The following is a 23,993-nucleotide window of genomic DNA, read 5'->3' as shown; positions in this document are numbered from 1 at the left end:
AGAATTAAGCTTTTCAGTGACTTAGGCTTTCTTGTAGGTTCTATCTGAAATCATGTAACTTTCCCATAAATTATTCCAGTCTGCCTGCTAAATCAAATAAAACAATCTGCGCATTTAACCCTCAATTAAATATTTACACTGTATTATGACTGATGTGGAAGAAAGGTCTCATTGAAGGCTTCCTGTTTCCAGGTGGCATGTTGGCTGCTTGATTCCGGCTCTAAGGAACGTACACTTCACAACATGGTGACTAACTTTCTCCCCAGTGAGCTACCTCTGCTGGAAGGGGTAGGCACTGGCCAAGGTGTGCAGAGCTTGGGGCTCAGTGCCAGTGAAGATCATACTGGGCGTTACAGAGCAGCGGTAGAGTCTGTGCTTGTCTTCAATGTCATGAACCAACTCCATTCTGAGTTACAGAAAGAAAATCTGACAGGTAAAGAGGGCTCCTCTGCTTGAGGGCAAAGATGAAAGGTAAGGGTAGCTGGGTTACCACAGGCTGAAGGATCAGTGGAGAAGAGAGGAAATTTAGAAGTTCTTATCTAAGTATATTCTGTGGCAACATGTTCATTTGTTAAAAGAAAAGACAGAGCTTCTCGTGGAAGTACATTTGTTTTGTAAAAAGTAATTTTCAATTTTTTATTAAATTTATAATTTAAATACAATTTGTATAGCCCAAATATCCACCTGTTCCATTGATTAAGGCAATAGCAGAATCTCTCTTAAGTTTCTGAATCAAACAGATCTCTACTTCTCAGGTGAGTACCCTGGGCATTTGGAGGGGACTTGTAGGTCTGTGTGGTTTCTCATGAACATTATCAAAAGCTTTTGGATTTCCTTGTCAGAAGCAATTCCTAAAGTCCTCAAATGTCTTCTGAAGGAGATTTCTTGCCCTTTGGCCTAGCCATATAGCATTGATTGCTATGTATGAGTTTTATCTGTGAAACTTTTTTGATGCCATAGTGAGTGATTCGGTATCTCTGCACTAATATTTGCTGAATTTGTCTCTATTTAAAAACTAGCCAACAATAAAGCCCCCAAAAGCACATACCTATTGATAGGGTTTATTACTGTTTCACTTCAATTGTACACAAAGTCTAAGACTATATCCAGTGTCACTGAAGTCTTTTACTGCAAGTTTACCACATCATTTATGATCATGACAGCTAAACTTTAGAAAATTTTTTAAAAGATGTGGATGGTGGAATAAAGTATTGTCATGTTAGAAAGCTGACATTAAGCATGTTTGCAGTTTATAAAATGCTGATACATAGAGAGATGTGTGCTTCCTAGAGAAAAAAAATGATAGAAGTTGTCCTAAATACTTTTGTGATTAAAAGCTCTGGAATACTTATTGTTCTGAACTACTTCTTACTATGAAATATTCTGTAAACAAAAGTATTTAAATTTGATTAATATTAAAAGAATTCAATACATCAGGACACTGAGGATTTTAAAAACTGAGGATTCCATGTTTGGGTTTTTTATGAATCCGTTGATGTGCAATTGATCTGTTTTCACTGTTAAATAACTTTAATTGGGGTTTCTTCTTACTTCAGCCATATTTTCTAACGTCGAGATGCCCACCCATTATTGCTTGGCTCTGCTGGAGCTGAATGGTGTTGGTTTTAGCACTACAGCATATGAAACCCAAAAACAGGTTATGCAAGCTAAACTGAGTGAGATTGAGACCAAGGCGTATCAACTGGCAGGCCACAGCTTCTCCTTGACCAGCCCTGATGACATTGCAGAGGTTTGTGGGGGTTAGGGTGGGAGGGAGAGAACTTTCTTAGAAGTTGCCCTCAACAAGCTTTTTCTTAGACTTAAGGAAAAACTTTCTTGAGCAGACTGTGTATGAAGAAAGACAAAATGAAAATCGAGCTCTGCTCAAGGTTGATTTGTCTTTATGCTTATTTTGAGGTTGCTGCCTGCAAGGTGCTGCGTATTTCCTGCTTGTTACTAATCATTCTGATGTCTTCTGACTTCAGCAAAAATAAGATAGGTAGAAGTAAAATAAGCACGTTGGAAATGAAAAACAAGTGGCTTCTCATGGTACATGAGGTGGTCTGTCAATTAAATGGCTTTGGCAATATTTTGGGTAAGAGATGCTTTTTTTGCCATACCAGTATCCTGCACATGAGATTGTAGAATTATAGAACGGTCTGGGTTGGAAGGGACTTTAACGTCATCTAGTTCCAACTCCCCTGCCATGGGCAGGGACACCACCTACTAGATCAAGTTGCTCAAGGCTCTGTCCAACCTGGCCTTGAACACTTCCAGGGAGGGGTCATCCGCAACTTCCTGGGCAACTTGTTCCAGTGTCTCACCACCCTCACTGTAAAGAATTTCTTCCTAATATCCAGTCTAAATCTACCCACTTCCAGCTTAGATGTGATGTGCTTTCATGTCATCTAAGAACAGTTGCACTAAATAAATTGCGTTGTTACTCTTGACCCTATGCAGACATGAAAGAGGAGGAAAGACTGCTTTAAAATATTTGGAACTGCTATCTGGTTTTGAGACCCTGCATAGATTTTTTTTTTTTTTTTTTTTTTTACAGCCCAAGAAACAAATTTCTGTGTAAGTTAGCAATACTTTTATTCCTCAAGAACTTTGGTTTATATTTAATGTACTTTACATGGCATCATAAGAATGGATTATAATTGCTGTGCATGCCTTTCTTCCCACCCCCCCCCCCTTATTTCTTTTACATATATTAATTTCTTGCTGAGGAGCTCTACTTTATATGGAAATAGTCAAACTCTGTGAGCAACCATCACTAAAAAAAGTCTCACAGAAATAGTCCTCCTTTGTTGCAAATGCAGAAGTTTTGCTCAGTAACAGTAGCCTGAGTTAGAACTCCTCAAATAATGCTTGTCTCCAATTTCATTCTGCTTCATGAAAGAGAAGGGGAAACTTTAGTCTGAAATACTGTTCTCTGAACTAGTTAAGCTTGTTTCTCATGTGGAAATTTTGTTAGGAATCATGTGAAGTTTCTTGTATGGGTTAGTAGAGCTTTACCCTTCTAATTTTGTGTCACAAAAACTGTGCTATAAAAATGCGAGAGAGAAAAAGCTTCTGTTCCCTTCTGCCAGCTGTGAAGTGAAAGACAATAGCTGCTAAATAGTGTATAATAGTACATAGAAACATGGAATGAAAAATGAAGAACTGTGTTCTGTCTGTCAACAAATGAGCATATATTTAATTTTCCAGTTCTTGGCAATTTTTTAGACAAGCTAATATTCAGGCTGTTCTATAAAAGGTATTTGTGACCACCACCTTTTCACTCCTTTGTTTCGCTCTGAATCCTGCTCTCTGCTAACACTCCCTTTTTTCACCAATGTTCTTCCCACTTTTAGACCTCTTAACATCACATTTTATTACAGTTGCCTGTCAGCAGTAACCTGACTTACTGGATGGAGTTAATTACCTTTTCTGAAAACATACCTCTGAACTCTAACTTACAGTGTTTAGAAAATGAGATTTTAGATTGCATTTTGTAGTTAATTAAAATGAGGAGGAACGACTTTGATAGCAGAGATCTTTAATCAGCTTTTTAATTACCTGAAGCATTTGTACTATCCTTTGGTTGGAACAAGCTGTTTAAGTGCTCACTTACTTTTTGTTTTCTTCTGGGAGCAGTGTGTAGAAACTGATTTGAAATGATGGCCTTTTCCAGGTTTTGTTCCTGGAGCTGAAGTTGCCACAAAATGGAGATGTAAAAGTTCAAGGGAGCAAGAAAACTCTGGGTTACACCAGAAGAGCAACTGCTAAAGGAAGCAGGGTTAGGTTGAGCAAGCAGTTCAGTACAACCAAGGTACAGTAAATTCTGGTTCTCATCTGAAAGTGACATTAAAAATAACTCCTTATTTCATCCATCTGCTGCTTGGATACATCGGACTCAGGTACACTGACTTAAATGAAAGTACATTTTAACTGCCATTTGCTCCTCCAGTTACCAGTGGAAATTCAAACTACATTCTGCCTTCTCTGTTGGCAGAGTTAACTCATTCTGTTCTCCTAAAGTCTGGGTATAGTGAGGACATTAATAGCAGGCTATAGCAGGACTACAAACAGCAGGCTTCAATAAGAATATATCAGGCAGAATTTGATTTCCCAAACCATGTTTAAGACCAAAATAGCACAATAATTTTGTAAAGCAGATAGTTGAAGAATTTTTCAATGTCAGCTTGAGAGGTACTTAAATACCAGAGTGATTAAATACTATATTTTCCCCTGCCTGGTGGTACCATATCTGTATTTTGTCCTTCAGAGAATTTGTCTTCCAAATGGCTGCTCTGATGTCTTATCAAATTCGGTTTATCAAAAGCTTGTATTTCTGGGAAGGCTACTGACATGCTTGCCAGTTGATAAAATATTGTGGAGCTGCATTAATACCAACTGATTCAGGCTAATGGTGGCTCTTGCCAGATAAGTGATATTAACATGTTCCCTGCTTTCAGGACTCGTTAATCTGTGTTGTTTTCTTGGTTTTCCCTTGTTCAATTTACTCAGACAGGTATTGATTTCTGAAACTCAAGTGGTAGTGAAGGAGTGAGCGTGGTAGTGGTGGCAGATCAGGGAGCAAGAAGCAAAGTGAGGATTTCCTCTTGTTATATGGAGGAATGAGGCTGCAGCTGCCTGCTGCATACAAAAGCAGTATGTTGTTTTGAGAAATGTTTGCATGCCAGTCTTTTGAAATTCTTATTAGTGCCTTCATATTTCTGATTTAACTTGAAAGCATTTGGTTGATACAGCGATGAGCAATCCTTTCAAGGAGCACAGTCAAGGGTTTCATTTTGTGTTCCAAGTGTGCAGATAGGAGAGAGCAGGGAGAAAAATATGCAAGAAGATGGAGAAGGAGCATTAACGTTGGGCAGGAGGAGACAACGTAGGGGACGTGTGGCAAGTGATGCTTCATTTGATCATTTCAGGTGATATATTGGTTGATACAGACTAAGAACTGTAATGAGGATGCACAAATCCAAAGAGAAGTGATTGTCCTCTTGTGGGTAACAATTGCAGCTGTCTCATGATGCTCTGACTGCCCAGGTGGAGATGGTATAAGTGGAGGGGTTATCCATTTTATTTAAAGGCAGTGACACTGGAAGCTCACTGTGGGCAAAGGAGTCAGTTTTTCCTGTAGAGCTGCAAAAATTTTATTTATAAAGCTTTAAAGGCTGTTGATTATAGTTGTGACCTTTTCTCCCCACAAGGATATTTTGGAGAAATTAAAGAAACTTCACCCATTGCCAGGGTTGATACTGGAATGGAGGAGAATCAACAACGCCATTACCAAAGTAGTCTTTCCACTACAGAGAGAAAAACGATTGAATTCTGCACTGGGAATGGAAAGGATATATCCAGTATCACAGACTCACACAGCTACAGGTAAAGAAACGTGTGCAAAATCCTCACTACTTACTTTTCTTACAGTAAAGCCTATGCTGTGTTTATCAAGCAGTATTATTAATTTCTTGCACATATTGACATGTAGATTTCTGACACCGGAGCAAGGGCTGGATTTAGGAGTTTCTTGTTAGTGATTGTCATGGGCTGAGTTGGGTCTGCTGATGATATTCAATACCATGCTGCTGTCATGCTAGCTTCAAAATTGAAGTGCTGACAGGAGCGAAGTACCATGGGGCTTGAAGCTCAAATTGTAACATGAGAGGCTTCCTGTTCCAGTTGCTGTTTCTGGGTTTTGGGGCTGTTGGTCTTTTCTGCTGTGCTGGTTGCTGCATGCTTGGGTGGAAGGAATTGTTTTATCCCTGGCTTTTGCTGCTGCTTCTGCTTTTTACTAAGGTAACTGCATAACATATTATCTCATTAAACTCCTTATCTCAACCCAGAGGTTTTTTTTTATTACTTTCCCTCCCATCTGTGGTGTGGGGCTTCCCTTGCAAAGTAGACTGTGAAACCAGGGACGCTCTCCTTCCTGATCTATGGCCAGGGAGGGGGCTTGCTTGTAAGAGGGGACCATGTAAACCTAGGACAGTAATACAGAAATGCTGCAGGGAAATCATCTGAAGACCATTAAACCCTAATTATTTTTCCTTGTCTTCAATTTTCTCAGTGATTGTGTCCTGTCCTGCACTTCTGTCCTTTGTCTTTTGGAGATGCAGATGCGTGTTTGGTTGTGTTGAACTGGAGAGACTCCTTTTGGACTTTGATTTAGTTCTGCCTTGTCATCCTTCTCAGGTCGAATAGCCTTCACAGAGCCAAATATTCAGAATGTGCCAAGAGATTTTGAGATTGAAATGCCAACTGTGGTTGAAGAAAGCCCACCCTCCCAAGCCCATGGAATTCTTAATTCTCGTGCTGTTTCTGGAGGCAGGTAGGAGAATCTTGGCAAAGCTGCTGCTTGTGCTTCTGATCTTCATGTGATCAAGTTGTCATATTTATCTTTTCTGACTTCACCTGTGGCTGCTGTCAGTGTGAGTTGTTATTCAGTGTTTCTTTTACAGTTTGACGGAAATAAATACCTAAAGATTGGTGACTAATGAAAGACCTAATAGTACTTACGGCATGTGGCTACGTTTGCTTTTGGAAACTCTTTAGGAAACCCTACAGTGAGATTGGCATTTATGCTCCCAATGGTTGGATGAAAAGCCTGAGTAACTAAAGTAACTAAACTGAAGTTAGGATCTGATTTGACTTTCTGAGAGCTGCTTTGAAAGAGGATGCGATATTGTGGAAGAAGCAGAAGAAAGTTCATCTGGTTTATGCCATGAAGCTCCCTGTGTAAGGGAACATGAGTGAACATATACTTTGTTAATAATTTCATTTTTGATAATGATCCTGCAAAAACTGCCAGGTAACAGAAAAAGTGCTCAGACTTACAGGACTTTTCAGGATGGTTGAAGAGTGGGCTGGGTTGTTAGAGTGTTTCCTGTAGAGAAGCAGCCCATCAAAGGAATGGAGTGCTTGCTGAACTTTGAGAGAACTGTGCTGCTCAGGCTGGCTTTTGGGACTGCATTCCTTAGTTAAGCAGCCACTGTGGATGAAGATGGGTGATGAGGATGGGACTGGGCTCTTCTTAGTGGTGGATGATGATAGGACAAGGGGCAAAGGGCAGAAACACTTGAACTTTAGGAAGAAGTTCTTTGCTTTTAGGGTGCTGGAGCACTGGACCAGGCTGCCCAGAGAAGTTGTGGAACCTCCTTCTCTGGAGACTTTCCAAACTTGCCTGAACAAAGCAAGAGGGCACCTACCTCAAAGTGAAGTGGGTGTTGGTGTCTTCTTCCTAGTTGCGACTGACAAGATGAGAGGAAATGGCCTGAAGTTGCACTAGGGGAAGTTTAGGTCGGATATTAGAAGAAACTTCTTCACTGAAGAGGTTTTCAAACACTGAAATAGTCTTCTCAGAGAAGTGGTTGAATCCCTGAAGGCTCTGGGTAGACCTTGTAGTGGCCTTCCAGTACCTGAAGGGGGCCTACAAGAAAGCTGGGGAGGGACTTCTTACAAGAGCTTGTTGTGACAGAACAAGAGAGAATAGATTGAAGCTTTGAGGAGGGTAGATTTAGACTGGATATTAGAAAGAAATTCTTTATGATGATGGTGGTGAGACTCTGGAATATGTTGCCCAGGGAGGTTGTGGATGCCCCCTCCCTGGAGATGTTCGAGGCCAGGCTGGATGAGACCTTCAACAATCTGATCTAGTTGATGGTGTCCTTGCTCATGGCAGGGGTTTTGGAACTAGGTGTTGTAGTGTGGTGGGCTGAAATTCTCCTCCCACATTAACACCACCAGACTAGCTGAGTTCAGAAGCAAATGTACAAATATACAGTATTTACAAATATGTGCAATTAACAGAAACAGCACAAAACCCTCCTGGCCAAAGCCAGGAAAGCTGCCCCCCTGCTTCCCCCTCCCCTGCCTTCCCCAGACCCCCCTGACAGGAGGAAGAAAGACAAGAGAGATTGTTAGAACTTAGCTTTTCAAGGTCAGTATGGCAGTATGTTATCTTCAAAAGCAAAGCCAGAAGAGAAATGCAGACTGCCCAGCAGAGAAATACCAGACAGGCTAACAGATTGCCTGTACTTTGTTTTGAGTATTGAATCTTAAACATTTCTATCTTTCCAATGGAAGTGTTTAGAATAATCATTCTTTTGCTTTCATATACCCAGTTGTGATTTATTTACATCCTTTTACTTTTTTGCTTGAACTCTGTGAAAAGAAATTAAAGGCATAGCCTTAAAACCATCACACTAGGTGATCTTCCAACCCAAACCATTTTATGAATCTCTGAATGAAACTGTTACCCTTCTCTGGACCTGCTCTAGCACTTCAGAGTCTCTTGTAATGATGACCCCAAAACTGAGCCCAGTACTCAAGGTCTGGTCTTACCAGTGCTGAGTACAGGGGCACAATCACTTCCCTGGTCCTGCTGATACACACTGGCTCGTGTTCAGCCTGCTGTCAACAAGTAACCCCAGGTCCTTTTCTGCTGGGTGGCTTTCCAGCCAGTCTTCTCCCAAGCCTGGAGTGTTCATGGTGTTGTGACCCAAGTGCAAAACCTGGCACTTGGCCTTGTTTAACCTCATACAACTGACCTCAGCCCATCAATCCAGCCTGTCCAGATCCCTTTGCAGAGCCTTCTTACCCTAAGCAGATCAATACTCCCACCCAATATAGTGTCATCTGCAGCCTTAAGGAGGGAGCACTCAATTCCCTCATCCAGATCACTGATATTAAACAGGCTTGGCCCCAATACAGAGCCCTACAGAATGCCACTTGTGACCAGCCACCAAGTGGATTTAACTCCATTCACCACCACTCCTAGGGCCCAGTCATCCAGCCAGTTCTCAACCCGGATCCACCCATCCATGCCATGCGCAGTCAGTTCCTCCAGGAGGATGGGGGACACAATGTCAAAGGCCTTATCAAAGTCCAGGTAAACAACATTCACAGCCTTTCCCTCATCCAGTGATCAGTTCACTTGTTGTAGAAGGAGATCAAATTCATCAAGCAGGAAAGGGAGAAATGTGGAGTGTTTTACGAGCATGTCTTCAGCAACTTCTGCTCTGCTTTTACAGGCTTACTTGTGTTTTTGCCAGCATGCACTTGTGCCTGATGTTGTGGGGGAAATCTTTTCTGTCTCTACTAGGTGTAGGCATTATGCATGTGAGAATGATGTTTGAGGGAAGACTTGACAGTCAAGGTGGGGTGTTGAACTTTTAGGATTCCTGTGGGACTCCTCTTCTATCTCTCTGGGATGCACCCATCACAGATCTGGGGCATTTCATCTCGCTGTTTTGGAATGGACTTATCCAATTTCTGGACTGAATTCTGCATGTACTTGGAAGATTTATCCCTAAATCTGTTTAGAGTCAGTAAATTCCAATCCCAGGTGCAGAGCTGTGTCTGATTTCCCCATGGTCAAATGTAGGTATGAATTGTTCAAAATAGTGGAATAGAGGCTACTGTCATAGCTTCTTTTCACTGATTCACTGTACAAAAAAGGCGTGGACAGGCTGGAATGTCTTCAGAGAAGGGCCACAAGAATGATCAGAGGTCTGGAAGACCTGCCATATGAGGAAAGGCTGAGAGAACTGAGTTTGTTCAGCCTTGAGAAGAGAAGGCTTAGGAGAGACCTTATTACCATGTACCAGTATGTAAGGGGTGGCTAGTAAGAGGAGGGAGGCTCCCTTTTTACAAAGAGTCACATGGAAAAGGTAATAGGTACAAGTTACTCCTGAGGAGATTCTAATTGGAATCCAGAAGAAAATTTTTCATGATGAGGACAGTTAGACATTGAAATAGTCTTCCAACAGAAGTAGTGGATTCCCCTACATTGGCCAGCTTTAAGGCTCAGCTTGACAGGTTGCTGGACCATCTCATTTAAACTACACTATCACCTAGAAAGGTGGGACTAGATGATCTGATGGATCCCTTCCAACCTGGCATTCTGTGATTATGCACCTTTAAGTGTTTTAGAAATTGGTGAACAACAGTGATTCTTTGTCTCCACAGATTTAGAAAGCGTTCCAGTATTTTGCCTAATGGCCTAAAGGATCAGGCTGAAGACAGATCCAAAGAAAGAGGAATACCTTTTTCTGTTAGCATGAGGCATGCTTTTGTTCCCTTCCCAGGTAATGCCCAGATCCTGCTCTGTAGCTATATTCTAGCTATAAGAATATAACAAAAAAAAAATCCTCAATCTAATGAAGAGCTGGGAATGTCAGTAGTTATCATGCTTTCAAAATGATTCACAAGACTGTACTGGAGAGAGTTTGAATTGGGGGGAGTATTTAAATGCTATAATTCAAATGCTCACACCTTCATTTCCTGTCTAAGAATGCCTGTTTTTTAAAGAGGTCGCTTAGGCATCTCTTAATACACATATCACACTCTTACTTACTGTTCTTTCTATCCAAATGTCAGTTTTCATGTTGCCTGCCCTGGCTCAGTACAAGTCTGCTGGTCTGATCTCTGCTGATCATTCCTTTCAGGTGCTAGGTTTTTGCACAAACACCTGGACACGTTCTTGGCAGTGTGGTTTTGGTGGATTCTAGATGAAGGGGCTAGGTGGAAAGCAGACACTGGAGAAACAAAATTTGTCTGATAGAAATGGCTTTGGAAAACTTTCAGAGCAGAAGCTGCCAGGACAGTTTCAGACCTTCTTGCTGGAGTGTTGGGATGTTGTTAGAGTAACGTTATGAAATAATGATTTCTGCTTACTTCCTGATTCCAGGAGGCTTAATCTTGGCTGCTGATTACTCTCAGCTTGAGCTGAGAATCCTTGCTCACTTGTCTTGTGACTGTCGACTCATTCAAGCCTTGAAAGGAGGTACTGATGTCTTTAAGAGCATTGCAGCAGAATGGAAAATGATTGATCCTGAAGCTGTTGGAGATAGGACCAGACAACAAGCTAAGCAGGTAATTTTTAGGAAAAAAATTTGGCAGCAGTCTTCTGGGCTGGAAGGTTCAGTGTTCTAAACATCAGGGAGTCACAAGAGTTATGTTTTTTTGCTTGGATTTGGGTGTGGTTGTTCAGTAATGTTGTGTACTCCCACTCTTGATATGTTCCAGCTCGAGCTGTCTGGTTTTCAGGGGGCTGAGGATGGATAAAAGCATCAGGAATGGCTTGGACTCAGAGATAGTCTCTCTTCTTGAATGCTTGCCCTTTTTCTCATATACCTGTCTTCCAGTGAATCATGTTTTGGTTTGGCTCTGCTTTCTTTGCGTGGCTCACCATACAACTGTGATTCTCCATGCTGTGTTCCGGCAGATTTGCTATGGAATCATCTATGGAATAGGAGCAAAATCTTTAGGCGAGCAGATGGGGATTGATGAAAGTGAAGCTGCCAATTACATTGAGTCCTTCAAATCAAGATACACAGGTTTGGCTATGGCTGTTTGGGAGCTATGAGGTGGTGGTGGTGGTTGTTTTAAACCCTTCTCTCCCCATCTTTTCAAATCCTAGTATTGTCTCAGCCTTCTGCTGCTACTGTTTGTTTTGAAAAAAGCCTTTCCTTTTGAAAAAGTCCAGTGCATGAACACAGCAGTGTGATGCTCTGTAAGGTTTTACTTTCTGCTCTCCTTTTCTTCATGTTTAGGACATTGCCTGTTTGTTTATTAGAATAATTATTTTCTTGTTTTTAAAAATTATTTAATAAGACCTGGGGATTAGTTTTAAAGCTCTTAACTTTCTGAATAAGAATCACTCTTTTCCTTGTTAAAACACAGCTTCAGAGGATATGCAGTACACCTTTAGACGTCATTTCTTATAATCTTTACATGTAACAATCTGTCTCTTCTATTCTTGTCTTCCACTGAGTTTTAGATTGTTTTGCATATAACCCTTACATTTTTATCCAGCTGCTCAGAGCAACTCTGTAAAATTTTGTAAAAGGACATTGTTGCATCGCTAAGCAGCATGTTAATTTTTAGGAAAGCTGTAGGAAGAGTAAAGCTGCAATAAGACAATAAATGGAGGGCAAATGGGATGAGAGACAGCTAGCTCTAATCATAAAACTTGGCAATGAGCTGGAAAATGATGTTCTGAAGATTCAGGGTCTGTTTCCTTAGGAGACAAATGCTGAGAAATGCTGTCCTATTAGGAGTCTATTTAGTCTCCAGTAATTTCTGGATAGTCTATACTTGATGAGCTCCTCCCCATCTACTCAGCCCTAGTTAGACCACATCTGGAATATTGTGTACAGTTCTGGGCTCCCCAGCTCAAGAAGGATGAGCAACTACTGGGAAGATTTCAATGGAAGGCTATGAGGATGATTAAGGCACTGGAGCATCTCTCTTACAGGGAAAGACTGAGAGACCTGGGGCTGTTTAGTCTGGAGAAGAGATGGCTGAGAGGGGACCTTGTCAATGTCTACAAGTATCTGAAGGGTGGCTGTCAGGAGGATGGAGCCAGTTGCTTTTCAGTGATAACCATTGATAGGGCCAGGGGTAATGGATGTAAACTCAATCACAGGAAATTCCGTTTCAACATGAGAAGAAACTTTTTTACTGTGAGTTTGACAGAGCACATAAGAGGCTGCCCAGAGAGGTTGTGGAGTCTCCTTCTTCAGAGATCCTCAAAACCTGCCTGGGCACGTTCCTGTGTGACCTGCCCTGAGTGATCCTGCTTTGCCAGTGGGGTTGGACTCAGTAATCTCTGGAGATCCCTTTCAACCTGTAGCATTCTATGATTCTGAGAAGTAACTTCCTGCTTGCTCCCTTTCACTACATGTGCATACATACGAACTCTGCAGTGTACCTTATTTTGTAACTTCACTTCTTGTGAATTTTCAATTATGCGTACTGCCAGGCTGATGTGCTAAATTACAGACTCGCTAATGCTGTCTTACAAATTGTTGAATAGAATCATAGAATTGTTTAGGTTGGAAAAGACCTTTAAGATCATTGACTCCAACTGTTAACCCAGCATTGCCAAGTTCACCACTAAACCATGTGACTAAGCACCATCTTGAATAGCTCATTCTACATCTTATGTTCTTAAACCTTGGATGGAAACTGAAGTTAACTTTTTCCACTGTAGTGCAGTAGTTACGTGGACTTGCAGTGAAAGAGGCTCTTCCCTGTCTCACCTTTCTTTGATCTAAAGTTTCTTTTTAACACCTTTGGTGGATTCAGCCCTTCCCTTGCAAAGTGCAGGTGGGTGTGTTTCTTTCATCCTAGAATCTAAATTGACACAAACTCAAGTCAGGTGGCATGAGGCATCAAGGGCTCTGACTTTTGCTTTCAACTTACTCCCTTCCTACTACTTGTCTTTCCGGTGCTGGTCAAGGTCCTGACCTCTCCATTATTAATAATACATGTATGATCCTCTGTGCCTTGGCACTGTGCAGAATGGACTTCCAGCCAGATATCCTGACACTAGTCACTCTTTTCCACCTCAGAAGAATTAATAAGTTTCCCAGCAGAGCTGCAAATAGGCTGAGCAAGCCTTGTCTGCTGTCAGAGTCTAGGGAATTTAAAGGATTGCCTTTATGCTGCTTGGGTGTCCTGGACTGCTTTCAGTCACCCCAGTGATAAGTCAACATGGACCATCAGCTGTACTAGGGAAAATTTTCTCTTTCCTTTCCACAGGGGTTCAGAAATTCTTGAGGGAGACAGTGAGGAGCTGCAGGAGAGATGGGTTTGTGCAGACCATCCTGGGAAGACGGAGGTACCTGCCAGCTATCAAAGATGCAAATCCCTACAGTAAAGCTCATGTATGTTGAATGCAATACAACTTCCATTTTAATTTTTCTTATTATTTTTACACTTTTTTTTTGGTATTTTTAAAATTTACTTTTAAAGCATGGGACTTTTTTGCATATCTGTGTCTGTGGGTTTACAGGGTCTGTGAGCCATCTTAATTATGATCTTCCACTTCTCAGTTCGTTGTTCCCTCAGTTGTTCTCTGATTAACAGAGCTTTTGTCATGATCTGCTTGACGCAAGTCTGCTGGGACTGGGTGTGCCGCTGTCGTCACTCTGCTAAACCTCTCTTCAGAACTCCCACATTGGAACTGGAATGAGTAATTTATTGCAATAAGTGGACATGATTTTTAAAAGCCTCCACACAGTGATGTGCTTTAACTCTTCAGGCAGAGTTGCTCCCACTCAGCAGCCTTTGTATGCTATACACTGTTAGCATTTGAACAAGAAAGGGCATTTTGGGATGTTTGGGGTTTTGTTTTTTTTTTCACCTCAAAGGAAAATTGTAACTTGTTAGATAAATATTTACTTAATAATATGCCTTTGCATTGGCATTGGTTTGTTTTTCAAGGTCATTTCAGGCACAGCTGTCATAGACCCTACTTCAGTAAGAGTGAGTTGACTCCCTGGGGAGATGTTGTTGCCTTTCTGCGGGAAGAAGCATTATCCTTCTCTGCAGGAAGCTGGATCAGCTCATGTGGAATTAAAGACTAGAGTGGAAGAGGGGGGAAGCGGGGGAGTGTTTACTCCAAGTAGTTGAAAGGATGACAAGAAGACTTTAAAAGACTTTTGAGATCATTTGACTATTAATCTGAAGATGCACCTTCTATTCAACTTCAATATGATTTTAAAGAATAAATCAAAGACCAATTAATGAACTAAATTTACTTTCATTTCAGCTTCCTTGTATTTTTTGCACACATTTCAGCTCTAATCAAAGAACCTTTGAATACAGTTTGGTTTTATTTTTTTTGGCTGAGGAGGGGATTAGTAAAAAAGTTGCTTGCATGGAAAAAAGTCATTGTGTCGTAGAATGGCCTGTTGTGGTTTTGCACAGCTGTAATGCTCTGATGGTTTTGAAGATAGGCAAAAGTGTCTCATGGTACTTGGATTAAGTGTGAGATTTTTCTGATCCTTATGAAACTATGACCACGTGTATATGCTTCTCTTTATTGTGGCTTATCACTACCCTTGATGTTAATTTTAAATGTATGGAAATCCAGCTTTTCTCAGTCACCTGAAGAAATACTGTCTCTGAAGCTTTGTTTCAGATAGGTGTAACAAACCTTTTATCTGCATTTATATTGCATGTAATTTTTTATAGGTATTTATTATTTTTAATGACGTACATGTGGCATGCTGGATTTCATTTAGTTTTTTGGCTAGGTTTTGAGAACAGCTATCTCTGTTTAGGCAGAGCGACAGGCTGTGAACACAACTGTTCAGGGATCTGCTGCAGACATTGTCAAAACAGCCACTGTGAACATTCAGAGACGCCTGGAAGCCTTCTCCTCCGTGATCAAGTCCCTTGGACATCTGGAAAGCTCCTTCCAGAGAGATAAGACTGGTATGCTCCCCTTGCACAGGAGAACTACGTTTTCAGCGTTACTAATTGTTTTAACAAAATAATTGCCTGCAAAAAAAGGTAGGGCCTTTGGGCTAGGGGTGGGAGACAGTGATAAGTCTGTGTTCAATGAGCAAGGAAGTCATAAGGAAAGAGGGAGAATGCCTGCTCACCATGCAGCTAAAGCAAATACTGTGATCAAATCAGAAACCTGAGTTGCTTCAGAGCAGATCTTGCAAAGGTTGACAGTGGGAGTTCATATGTGATATGGCCTGTGAAGTCACCACAGAATTGTTCAGAAGTAGGAAGGAGAAACTGAGCAGATACTCTGCCTTTAAAGGTGATGAATAGATCTTTAGAGCATGAAACAACTTTTTGTTCCAAAAATATATTTGTTTTTGGGGAGTAGAATTAAGTCTGGAATTTGTTGACTGGAATTTGATGTACAAAGGCTCCAGAAGAGTATTGTATGAAGCACTTAGCAGCATAATTTTCTTCTGGCTGAAGACCGCAAAGCTGTGCGGGGATATTCCTTCCCAGTGGAGTGCTATGAAGAGTTTTTTTTTTAGTATAGTGTAGACAGTGTTGTGTTCATCAGTCATATTTTTAGAAAGACAGCTTAAGGGATGGAGTGCCATCTTTGATAGTTAATATACTTCAACCTGAAATGTGAAGCTGTCGTCTGACTTGCAGGACTGAGAGGGAAAGATAAATAATTAATTGCCACATCTCAAAAAATATGTCAGGGAGTTTTATTTTAGACAAGATTCAGAGGTCTGCTCTTCAGTAGAAGGTGTTTGCTGGCAGAGCTTCCCACCCCTTCCAGGACCTTTGACCATTGTAATTGTAGGAAAGCAAGTAGATCCACTTGTGAGAGTTTGTCCCCTTCTGATACTAGCTGTTCAAGAACTGGAAGGATTTGTCTTTCAGCAAGTTATGTGCCATCAGAGAAGCATCCTGCACCACGCAGCTTCTTCAACATTGCTGCTTCAGTGTGAGGCTTGTGCGAGGCACTGACGATGCTGCGAAACCCTTTCTGTAGCTGTGAAATGGAGGCCTCCTGTTAGCTAACCTGAGAAATAAATAACTTTTGAGTCTTTGTGTGTGAGGTTGTGTTTGTTGGTTGGTTGTTTAAAAAAAAAAAAAAAAAGCTTTTACCATGAACAGTTTGTTCTGTTTTGTTTTTGTCAGCAAGACTGACCAGGATTCTGTTTTTGTCAGCTGCTTACTTGTTTATGCAAAAGCTGCTCTTTTTTTTTTTTTCCTTTCCTTTTTTTTATTATTTTTTTTTTAATCAGGAGTAGTAGCTACAGTTTAACTGCACTCGAGAGGAGGATCAGTGCCTTTATAGACTAGCCATTTAAATATTTTGGAAGAAGAGCAGAATCCTAATTCATTGCCAGAGAGAATGTTGTAAACCAACTTCTGGTTAAAGTTGACATTGATTTTGTTTAAAATTTATTTTCAAAGCAGATGGTTCTGGAGATGCAACTGTCTCTTGTTTCTGTTCTGATTTCTGTCCTTATAATGTAAAGCTGAAATGTTTATATCTAAAATGCTTTTCATTAACATTTTTCCCTCAGTAGCTGTACAAATATTGATAGAATAGTAATGTTCTGTGGTTTTATCTGTGAGGTTGGGCTTTTTTAATTTTCAAGTTCCTCATGCTCTGTCAGCACTAGAAATGTGTGAGGGGTTTTTCTAATTACAGGAAACATGCCTTTGCATAGTGCTATCTAATAAACTGTGCTCTTCACTTTGTAGGAAGACTAACAAGGAAGAGAAACAGTGGGATGTTACATCCCATCAGTGGAGGTTTCTTTATTCTCCAACTCCACGATGAGCTCCTTTATGAGGTTGCAGAAGATGATGTCATCCAGGTACAGCTGTATACTTATTTTTTCAGCTATCCACTGTGTTACGGTGTTTCAAATGAGCCTTCCTAGCAGGTGCTCTGCTTCTTTCCCCTAGATTCTCTCTCGTTGTATGCTAAAAGGTCTGTGAAAACAAAGTTGAATGGGATGCAAAATGGTGTTTGCATTCTTGATCCCTGTATTTTCAGACCCAAGTTATCCCCATGGCTGAAGTTAATTTTTCCACCACGTGCTTCGCTGCTTGTAACAGCAGGTCATGCACCTTCTCTGCAAGACTTGAGTAAAGTAGCTTGCTATTGTTGACAGGTAGAGGAGGAAGTTTTCCCTCATTTGGAGGTGTTTTTGCCTCCCTGTTTACACTTGTGTCTTGTGGTGTCTCTTGGAACATGTGGTTTCTACTCTGTAGGGAAAGGAGGATTCCTTGCTTTGGGTACTTCTTTCCTCATTCCCTCCCTACCTGTCTTTCTGTTAGTAGTGGTATGGTGCTCGTCAGCAGTGTGGTAAGTGTAAGAAATGTACTGTGTGGACTTAAGGTACTTTTTATGTGTATGTCTCTCTGTGTGTGTTCTTCCACCGTGTTGGTGCTCCTGAGCCTGGGCATAGTAGTATCTGTGTGACAGATTTCAGTAGCAAGTGTTTTAGCAGCAAGCGTATGTTGGCAGCTCTGTGTTTTCTCAAGTCGTAAGCACAAGGGCAGAGAGGCTCCCAGGGCATGTTTCCATAGCCTGGGGATGTCTGTCTTCCTCTTCTGGGCCTATACATCCTTAATGACAAAAGGGCAAGGAAGCTGGTGAAGGGTCTGGAGAACAGGTCTTCTGGGGAGTGGCTGAGGGACCTGGAGTTGTTTAGTCTGGAGAAGAAGAGGTTGAGTGGACACCTTATTGCTCTTTACAACTCCCTGAAATTAGATTGTAGTGAGATGGGTGGTGGTCTCTTCTCCCTAGTAAAAAGTGTTAGGATGAGAGGAAATGGCCTCAAGTTTTCCCAGGGGAGGTTTTATGTTGGATGTTAGAAGAAACTTCTTGACTGAAAGGGTTTTTGAGCACTGGAATAGGCTTTCCAGGGAGGTGGTTGAATCCTGGAGATGTTTCAGAGAGAGAGAGATGTGGTGCTAGGGACATGGTTTAGCACCAGACTTGGTGGAGTTAGATACTGGTTGGACTCTATGATCTTAAAGGTCTTTTCCAACCAGAGTGATCCTATGATTCTGTGATTCTAAGAGGCCATTCCCTGACAGTGAGCAGTAACTTTCAGTTTGAGAAAGCTTTCAGCAGTAGTGACTAGCCTGGCTTTTTCTTTCCTTTTTTTTTTTAATGTAATTAAGTACAAAAGGTTTTAATGCTTTTCTCTTGAATCTGAGCTCAAGCTGATGTTCATCTTGACAGCTCTGTTTAGACATCTGCTGCCTCAATCCAGGTAGGCTGTTTTAGCTATGAAAAGGCTCCTAATTGTCTTTCTGTAGAAAACTGTAATCCCCTGAGTATAGGCTTATATATCTTTAGGCACTGACTCCAAGGGATCACAGTGTGCCCAGAACAACTGGGGCCAAGATTTGTTTATAATTTCTTGTGTTATTTTTTCATTAACAACCTTAAGTTCAAGGGCAATTATTACCAGCCTTTCTAACTGCTTTCAGATATATTTCTGTCTGTGGATCTTCTGAGCAGTCACCTAAAACAGCATATGTATGCAGGGCATCTTTCTTAGAGACAGACTTTGCTTGTGAGTGCTAGATTTGCTTGTTTTCAAGGATTTCTATCTAGCAGAGACAACAGGGTCATTCTTACCTCTTTGATTAGTTGCTTTTAGGGCCAAGAAGAAATATTTTTTTTTTTTTGTGATAGTATTGCCTGCTGTCCTTTCAGATCTACCCTTAGAGTAATCCTGTAGTTGAAAGGTCTGTGTTGGAAAGGATCTCTGGAAGTTTCTCCCTGTTAAGCTCCCACTCAAAGTAGGGCCCGAATTAATTTAGGATCATAGAAGCAGATGATCCTTGAGGTCCCTTCCAGCCCTGACAATTCTAACCCCCCTGCCATGGGCAGGGACACCTCACACTAGAGCAGGTTGCTCAGAGCCCCATCCAGCCTGGCCTTAAAAACCTTCAGGGATGGGGCTTCTACCACCTCCCTGGGAAACCTGTTCCAGTGTCTCACCACCCTCATGGTGAAAAACTTCTTCCTAACATCCGATCTGAATCTACCCATTTCTATTTTTGTTCCATTCCCCCAACTCCTATCACTACCTGACATCCTAAAACGTCCCTCCCCAGCTTTCCTGTAGGCCCCCTTCAGATACTGGAAGGCCACAATAAGGTCACCTTGGAGCCTTCTCTTCTCCAGACTGAACAGCCCCAACTCTCTCAGTCTGTCTCCATGGGAGAGACTGCAGCCCTCTGATCATCCTTGTGGCCCTTCTCTGGACATGTTCCAGCACTTCCAGATCCTTCTTGTAAGAGGGGCTCCAGAACTGGATGCAGTACTCCAGGTGGGGTCTCACCAGAGTGGAGTAGAGGGTGAGAATCACCTCCCTCAACCTGCTGGCTGTGGTTCTCTTGATGCAGCCCAGTGTATGAATGGGTTTTTGAACTGCAATTGGAAAGTAATTATTCTTTTCTTTAGGAAAGAAGTGAGCTTTCTTGGTTTCTGTATTGGTGACATTTTTCTTGCTGCCACCAGAGTTTTGTTGTGCTATAAATCATGTATTTCTCTGCTGCAACAGTCATTTTTATTCAAACAAGTTAGTTTGGTCACATGCTTGATGCTGCCTCTGGCTTATTTTCAGCTGCTGAAGTGCACAAAATAAAGCTAAAAATATCTTTCTGTTTATGTAGGAATTTGTTTCTCTTACCAATGCTTTGTAAGAGAAACACCACCATGTTTGGTTTTCATTTGCAGATGTGGTGGTTTGGCCCTGGCCTAGAGGCCAAGTGCCCACTAAAGCCACTCTATCACTCCCCTTCTTAAATGGACAGGGGAGAGGAGAGAAATATAACAAAAGCCAGTGTGGTAGTTTTAGACTATGCCTTTAAAATTTTTCATAGTTCTTGAGCAGAAAGTAGTAAAAATATAAATAAATCACTATTGGGTGTAAGAAGGAAAATAATGATTATTCTAAACAATTCCATTGGAGGGATATCTCCCATAAGATTTGGTTCCCAAGACAATTTCCTTTCCCTTCCCTTCCCTTCCCTTCCCTTCCCTTCCCTTCCCTTCCCTTCCCTTCCCTTCCCTTCCCTTCCCTTCCCTTCCCTTCCCTTCCCTTCCCTTCCCTTCCCTTCCCTTCCCTTCCCTTCCCTTCCCTTCCCTTCCCTTCCCTTCCCTTCCCTTCCCTTCCCTTCCCTTCCCTTCCCTTCCCTTCCCTTCCCTTCCCGTCCCGTCCCTTCCCTTCCCGTCCCGTCCCTTCCCTTCCCGTCCCATCCCGTCCCTTCCCTTCCCTTCCCGTCCCGTCCCGTCCCTTCTCTCTGGTATTAACTTTCTTTGCTTTCTCTCTCTTCCCTTTGTGCAGGGGGGTAAGGGGGAGGGAGAAGCTGTTTGCATCTTCCCTGGTCTTTTGGCCGGGGGGGCCTTGTGCTGTTTGTTAATTGCAAATACTGTAAATACTGTATATTTGTACATATTCATTGCACTTCATTGTAGGTGGTAGTCTGGCTTGTAAATACAGCTCCATTTGCTTCCAAACCAAGCTAGTCTGGTAAAGTTAATGGGAATTTTCAACCCACCACAGCCAGTAATAAGATAGAAGCCATTTAATAGTAGTCAGCAAAGACAACAGAGGGCGCAGAAGCGGAAGCAGAGAGAGTGAGATGGTAGTCTCCGCTTCCCACGGGCGGGACGATGGTCGGTCTCGGGAAGCAGGGCTCTCTGCGCTTGGTGGTTCCTTAGGAGGGCAGACACCATGGACAAATCCCCCACTTCCTTTTTTCACTTCATTCTTCTGTCTGGGCTGATGTCATATGGCATGGAATACCCCTTTGGCCAGTCCGGATCAGTTGGCTGAGCCATGTACCCTCCCAAGATCTTGCCCACCCCTCAGCATACTCTTGGGGTGGGGAAATGTTGGAAAGACACAGCCTGGATACTTAACAGTAACCAAAGCACTGCTGTGTTAACAACTACTGCTGCAAAACACAACACTAGATGCTTTGAGGAGGATTAACTCCAGCTCAGCCAAACCAAGTACAGCAGTCTATCAGTGAGCTAGCTTGCCTCTTTCAAAAGACCATATTGGGGTAATACCTGGGGTTATTTCTCTTGCACTGAAGGTCTGAAATGCCTGAGGCATCAGGGTTTGCCAGTCTGTGCAGAACGTTAAAGCGAAGGTTGGGAGCTCTCAGAGTTTATCACAGTAGCAAGATGGTGATAATATTGCCAAAGATGGCAGGAGGAGCTTGACCTGCCTGTTGAACTGACCCCTGGCAATGAGGAATATGTTAGAAACATAAAGGTATGCACTATATTTGGAATCAAAGACTAGATGCTTCTAAAGTACTTTCTTATTGCCAGCATCACTGCATTTCTGTTTTTAAAGCAGGCAGTGTTCCTCCAAGCGTGTTGGAGACCACTGAGAGCCCTGGAAGCGATGCTGTTTGTTTAACATACATGAAGCTTAGAGCCCAAAGCTCCCCATGTCGAGTGTTGGTGCGTGTCCCATCTTACCACATCAGCTTCCCCAGGAACCTCACACAGGTTTTCATGTCTTCTCTGCAGCTGCTGTCCCTCATTCTAGGTGCAGCAGCCTTAATTTGATGTTCCTCACCGTGTGCTGGACCTGTGACTGTTCTCAGAGAGCTTCCCTCTGTATGTTCTTTTGAAATACTGGGCCCCAAACTTTAAAGGCTGGAGAGGTTAAATAGAGAGGAAAACTGATGTCTGTGTCACACCAGCAGCATTTTTGTTTTCTCTGTTCTAGAATTGCATTCCCTTTCTCACAGTGGTGTGCCTTGCTTAAGCCCTGTTCAGTTTTTAATCTCTGATAACCCCATTTTTTTTCCTGCCTAGGCATTTTTTTTCCTTTTATTTTTGAAGAGCAAATTATTTCTATCCTAGTTGTCTGCCCTGCTTCTTTCTACTCTGCATTCATCTGTGCTGAATTGCATTCTATTTCAAGGCACTTTTCTGGGTTATCAAGATCATTTTGAAATGTGGCACATACAGGCCAGGGTTTTGGAATACAAATCTCCCCCTAGTTCTTAATGCTGTTGCAAACCCTGGTGTTCTGATTTCCTCACATATCTCCTCCTTTCCCTAGTGAAAACTGTGGAGAAATTTCTACTGTAGCTACCTATGAGGGAATTCTGAAAATGCATAGAAAGGTCAGAACAGTTTTTATGTTGACACAGGGGCTTCTAGCTGAGGTGAGGAATCGTAGTAATTTCAAAGCTCCTTTTCAGTCTGCTGTGGAAAGGTTCATGGGATGGATGAGGGCTGAAAGACTGATTCAAGTAAGCAATCCAGGAGAGGCTGGACTCCACCTGGGTCTTGGAGGAGGAAGGAGAGTCCTTTTATCCAGGACATTCACAGTCAGGAAAAAAAATCCAGTCTCTTAAAATCCAAAGAGTTGCAGGCACAAATATCTTCTGATTCCCTAGCAATGTACTGAAATGAATGTTTTCCTAGGAATGCTTTTGGAGGACAGCAAGCATTGGAGTTGCTGCAGGAAAATAGCGAGGGGAAACCTGGGCTGCAAGTGAGCACTTGCATTGTGATCCACTTTCCCAGAGGTTTGGAGTTGGTGTTTTGCAGAGTGCTTCTCCTGCCAACACAATGAAGGGGAGCACTGTTCTTTGCCTCTGGTGTGTTTGGATTGTGCCTTGATTTCAGTACATGGAAGTTTTCAGAACAGACTTCATGAAACACTTAGAATTCTGTGTCTGAATGAAAGAAAAGACAGACTGTGCTCAGCAGAAACTTAATCTTGCCTCTTCTCTAAGTAGTCTTAAGTAGTGTGGAACCAGTCACAACTCTGCTGCACAAAATGTTACTGGCTTTTTACAGTTTCTCTGTTCATAAGCCTAATCAAGATTAAGATGTTTAGTCTCATTCCCATCAGAGGTAAGTCAGTGCAGATAAAGGCAGGTGAGGAGCTGAGGTGGGCCTGGCCACCCCAGCTATTGACAGAAAACCAGGTTATGTGTTCAGGTTATATGTGCATCTGATGTCCAGTGTTTTCTTGTAGGTCGCTCAGATTGTCAAGCACGAGATGGAAAATGCCATCAAACTCTCAGTGAAACTGAATGTTAAAGTGAAAATTGGACCTAGCTGGGGAGACCTGCAGGACCTGGAGCTCTGACATGAAGTGCAGCCTTCCTGTGTGTGGTGAGGCAGAAGGCACCACAGACTGGGCAGGGCAATGGCCAGAGACTGACCTGCATGTGATGCCATCCTCTGTATTGTGTTTCTTCAGATGTCATTGCAAGCTGCCTTCAAAATGTGTGGCAGAAGTGGGTATGAATTCACCAAGCCATACCCTTTGTACAGTGCAGTGAAGGATGTTTACAGAACTGTGAAACTCTTAAGTGCTAAAAGCGCAGTATATAAATGAATTCTGTACAAATATGCTGGATTTTGTAATTTAAAACAAACCCCCAAAGCCTAATGGATTTATTACATATGAATTGTGCTAGATTATTTAATTAAAACAAGGCACAGAGGTAATTTGGCAGTTCTTGTGTGTAATTCTGTCTAGGACAAAACAAAGCCATTCTCTCTTCACTTAATGTTGAATTTTACAGTCCCTCACTAGGATTATTTTGTGCTGAATCCTCCTGCTGACACACAGGTGCTGAAGAGGCTTTACAGTTGGCTGGATTTTTTACTTCATGCCTTTTGCAGCATTCACAGTGAGTGGAACCACTGCTTCATTGGCCTCCAACTTTTAGGAAAGCATTTTTGG

The 23,993-nt window shown here is 42.0% G+C and overlaps 1 protein-coding gene across 1 annotated transcript in view; it reads left to right on the top strand.

Annotated features, from left to right (window-relative positions):
- POLQ (DNA polymerase theta) overlaps positions 1–23,390 on the top strand; it is a 65,733-nt gene extending 42,343 nt beyond the window's left edge. The window contains exons 20-31 of the mRNA XM_054388129.1: positions 193–433; positions 1,557–1,750; positions 3,677–3,814; positions 5,214–5,388; positions 6,199–6,334; positions 9,973–10,091; positions 10,694–10,878; positions 11,231–11,342; positions 13,552–13,676; positions 15,078–15,231; positions 16,993–17,108; positions 23,277–23,390. Of these exons, the coding sequence (XP_054244104.1) occupies positions 193–433; positions 1,557–1,750; positions 3,677–3,814; positions 5,214–5,388; positions 6,199–6,334; positions 9,973–10,091; positions 10,694–10,878; positions 11,231–11,342; positions 13,552–13,676; positions 15,078–15,231; positions 16,993–17,108; positions 23,277–23,390 (1,809 nt within the window). The remainder of the gene's footprint in view (positions 1–192; positions 434–1,556; positions 1,751–3,676; positions 3,815–5,213; positions 5,389–6,198; positions 6,335–9,972; positions 10,092–10,693; positions 10,879–11,230; positions 11,343–13,551; positions 13,677–15,077; positions 15,232–16,992; positions 17,109–23,276) is intronic.
- Positions 23,391–23,993: the final 603 nt, after the last annotated feature.

Source organism: Indicator indicator, chromosome 1 (assembly GCF_027791375.1).
Source record: "Indicator indicator isolate 239-I01 chromosome 1, UM_Iind_1.1, whole genome shotgun sequence".
Taxonomy (NCBI): Eukaryota; Metazoa; Chordata; class Aves; order Piciformes; family Indicatoridae; genus Indicator; species Indicator indicator.
Note: the sequence above shows the minus strand (reverse complement) of the source record. Positions and strands in the feature narration are given on the sequence as shown.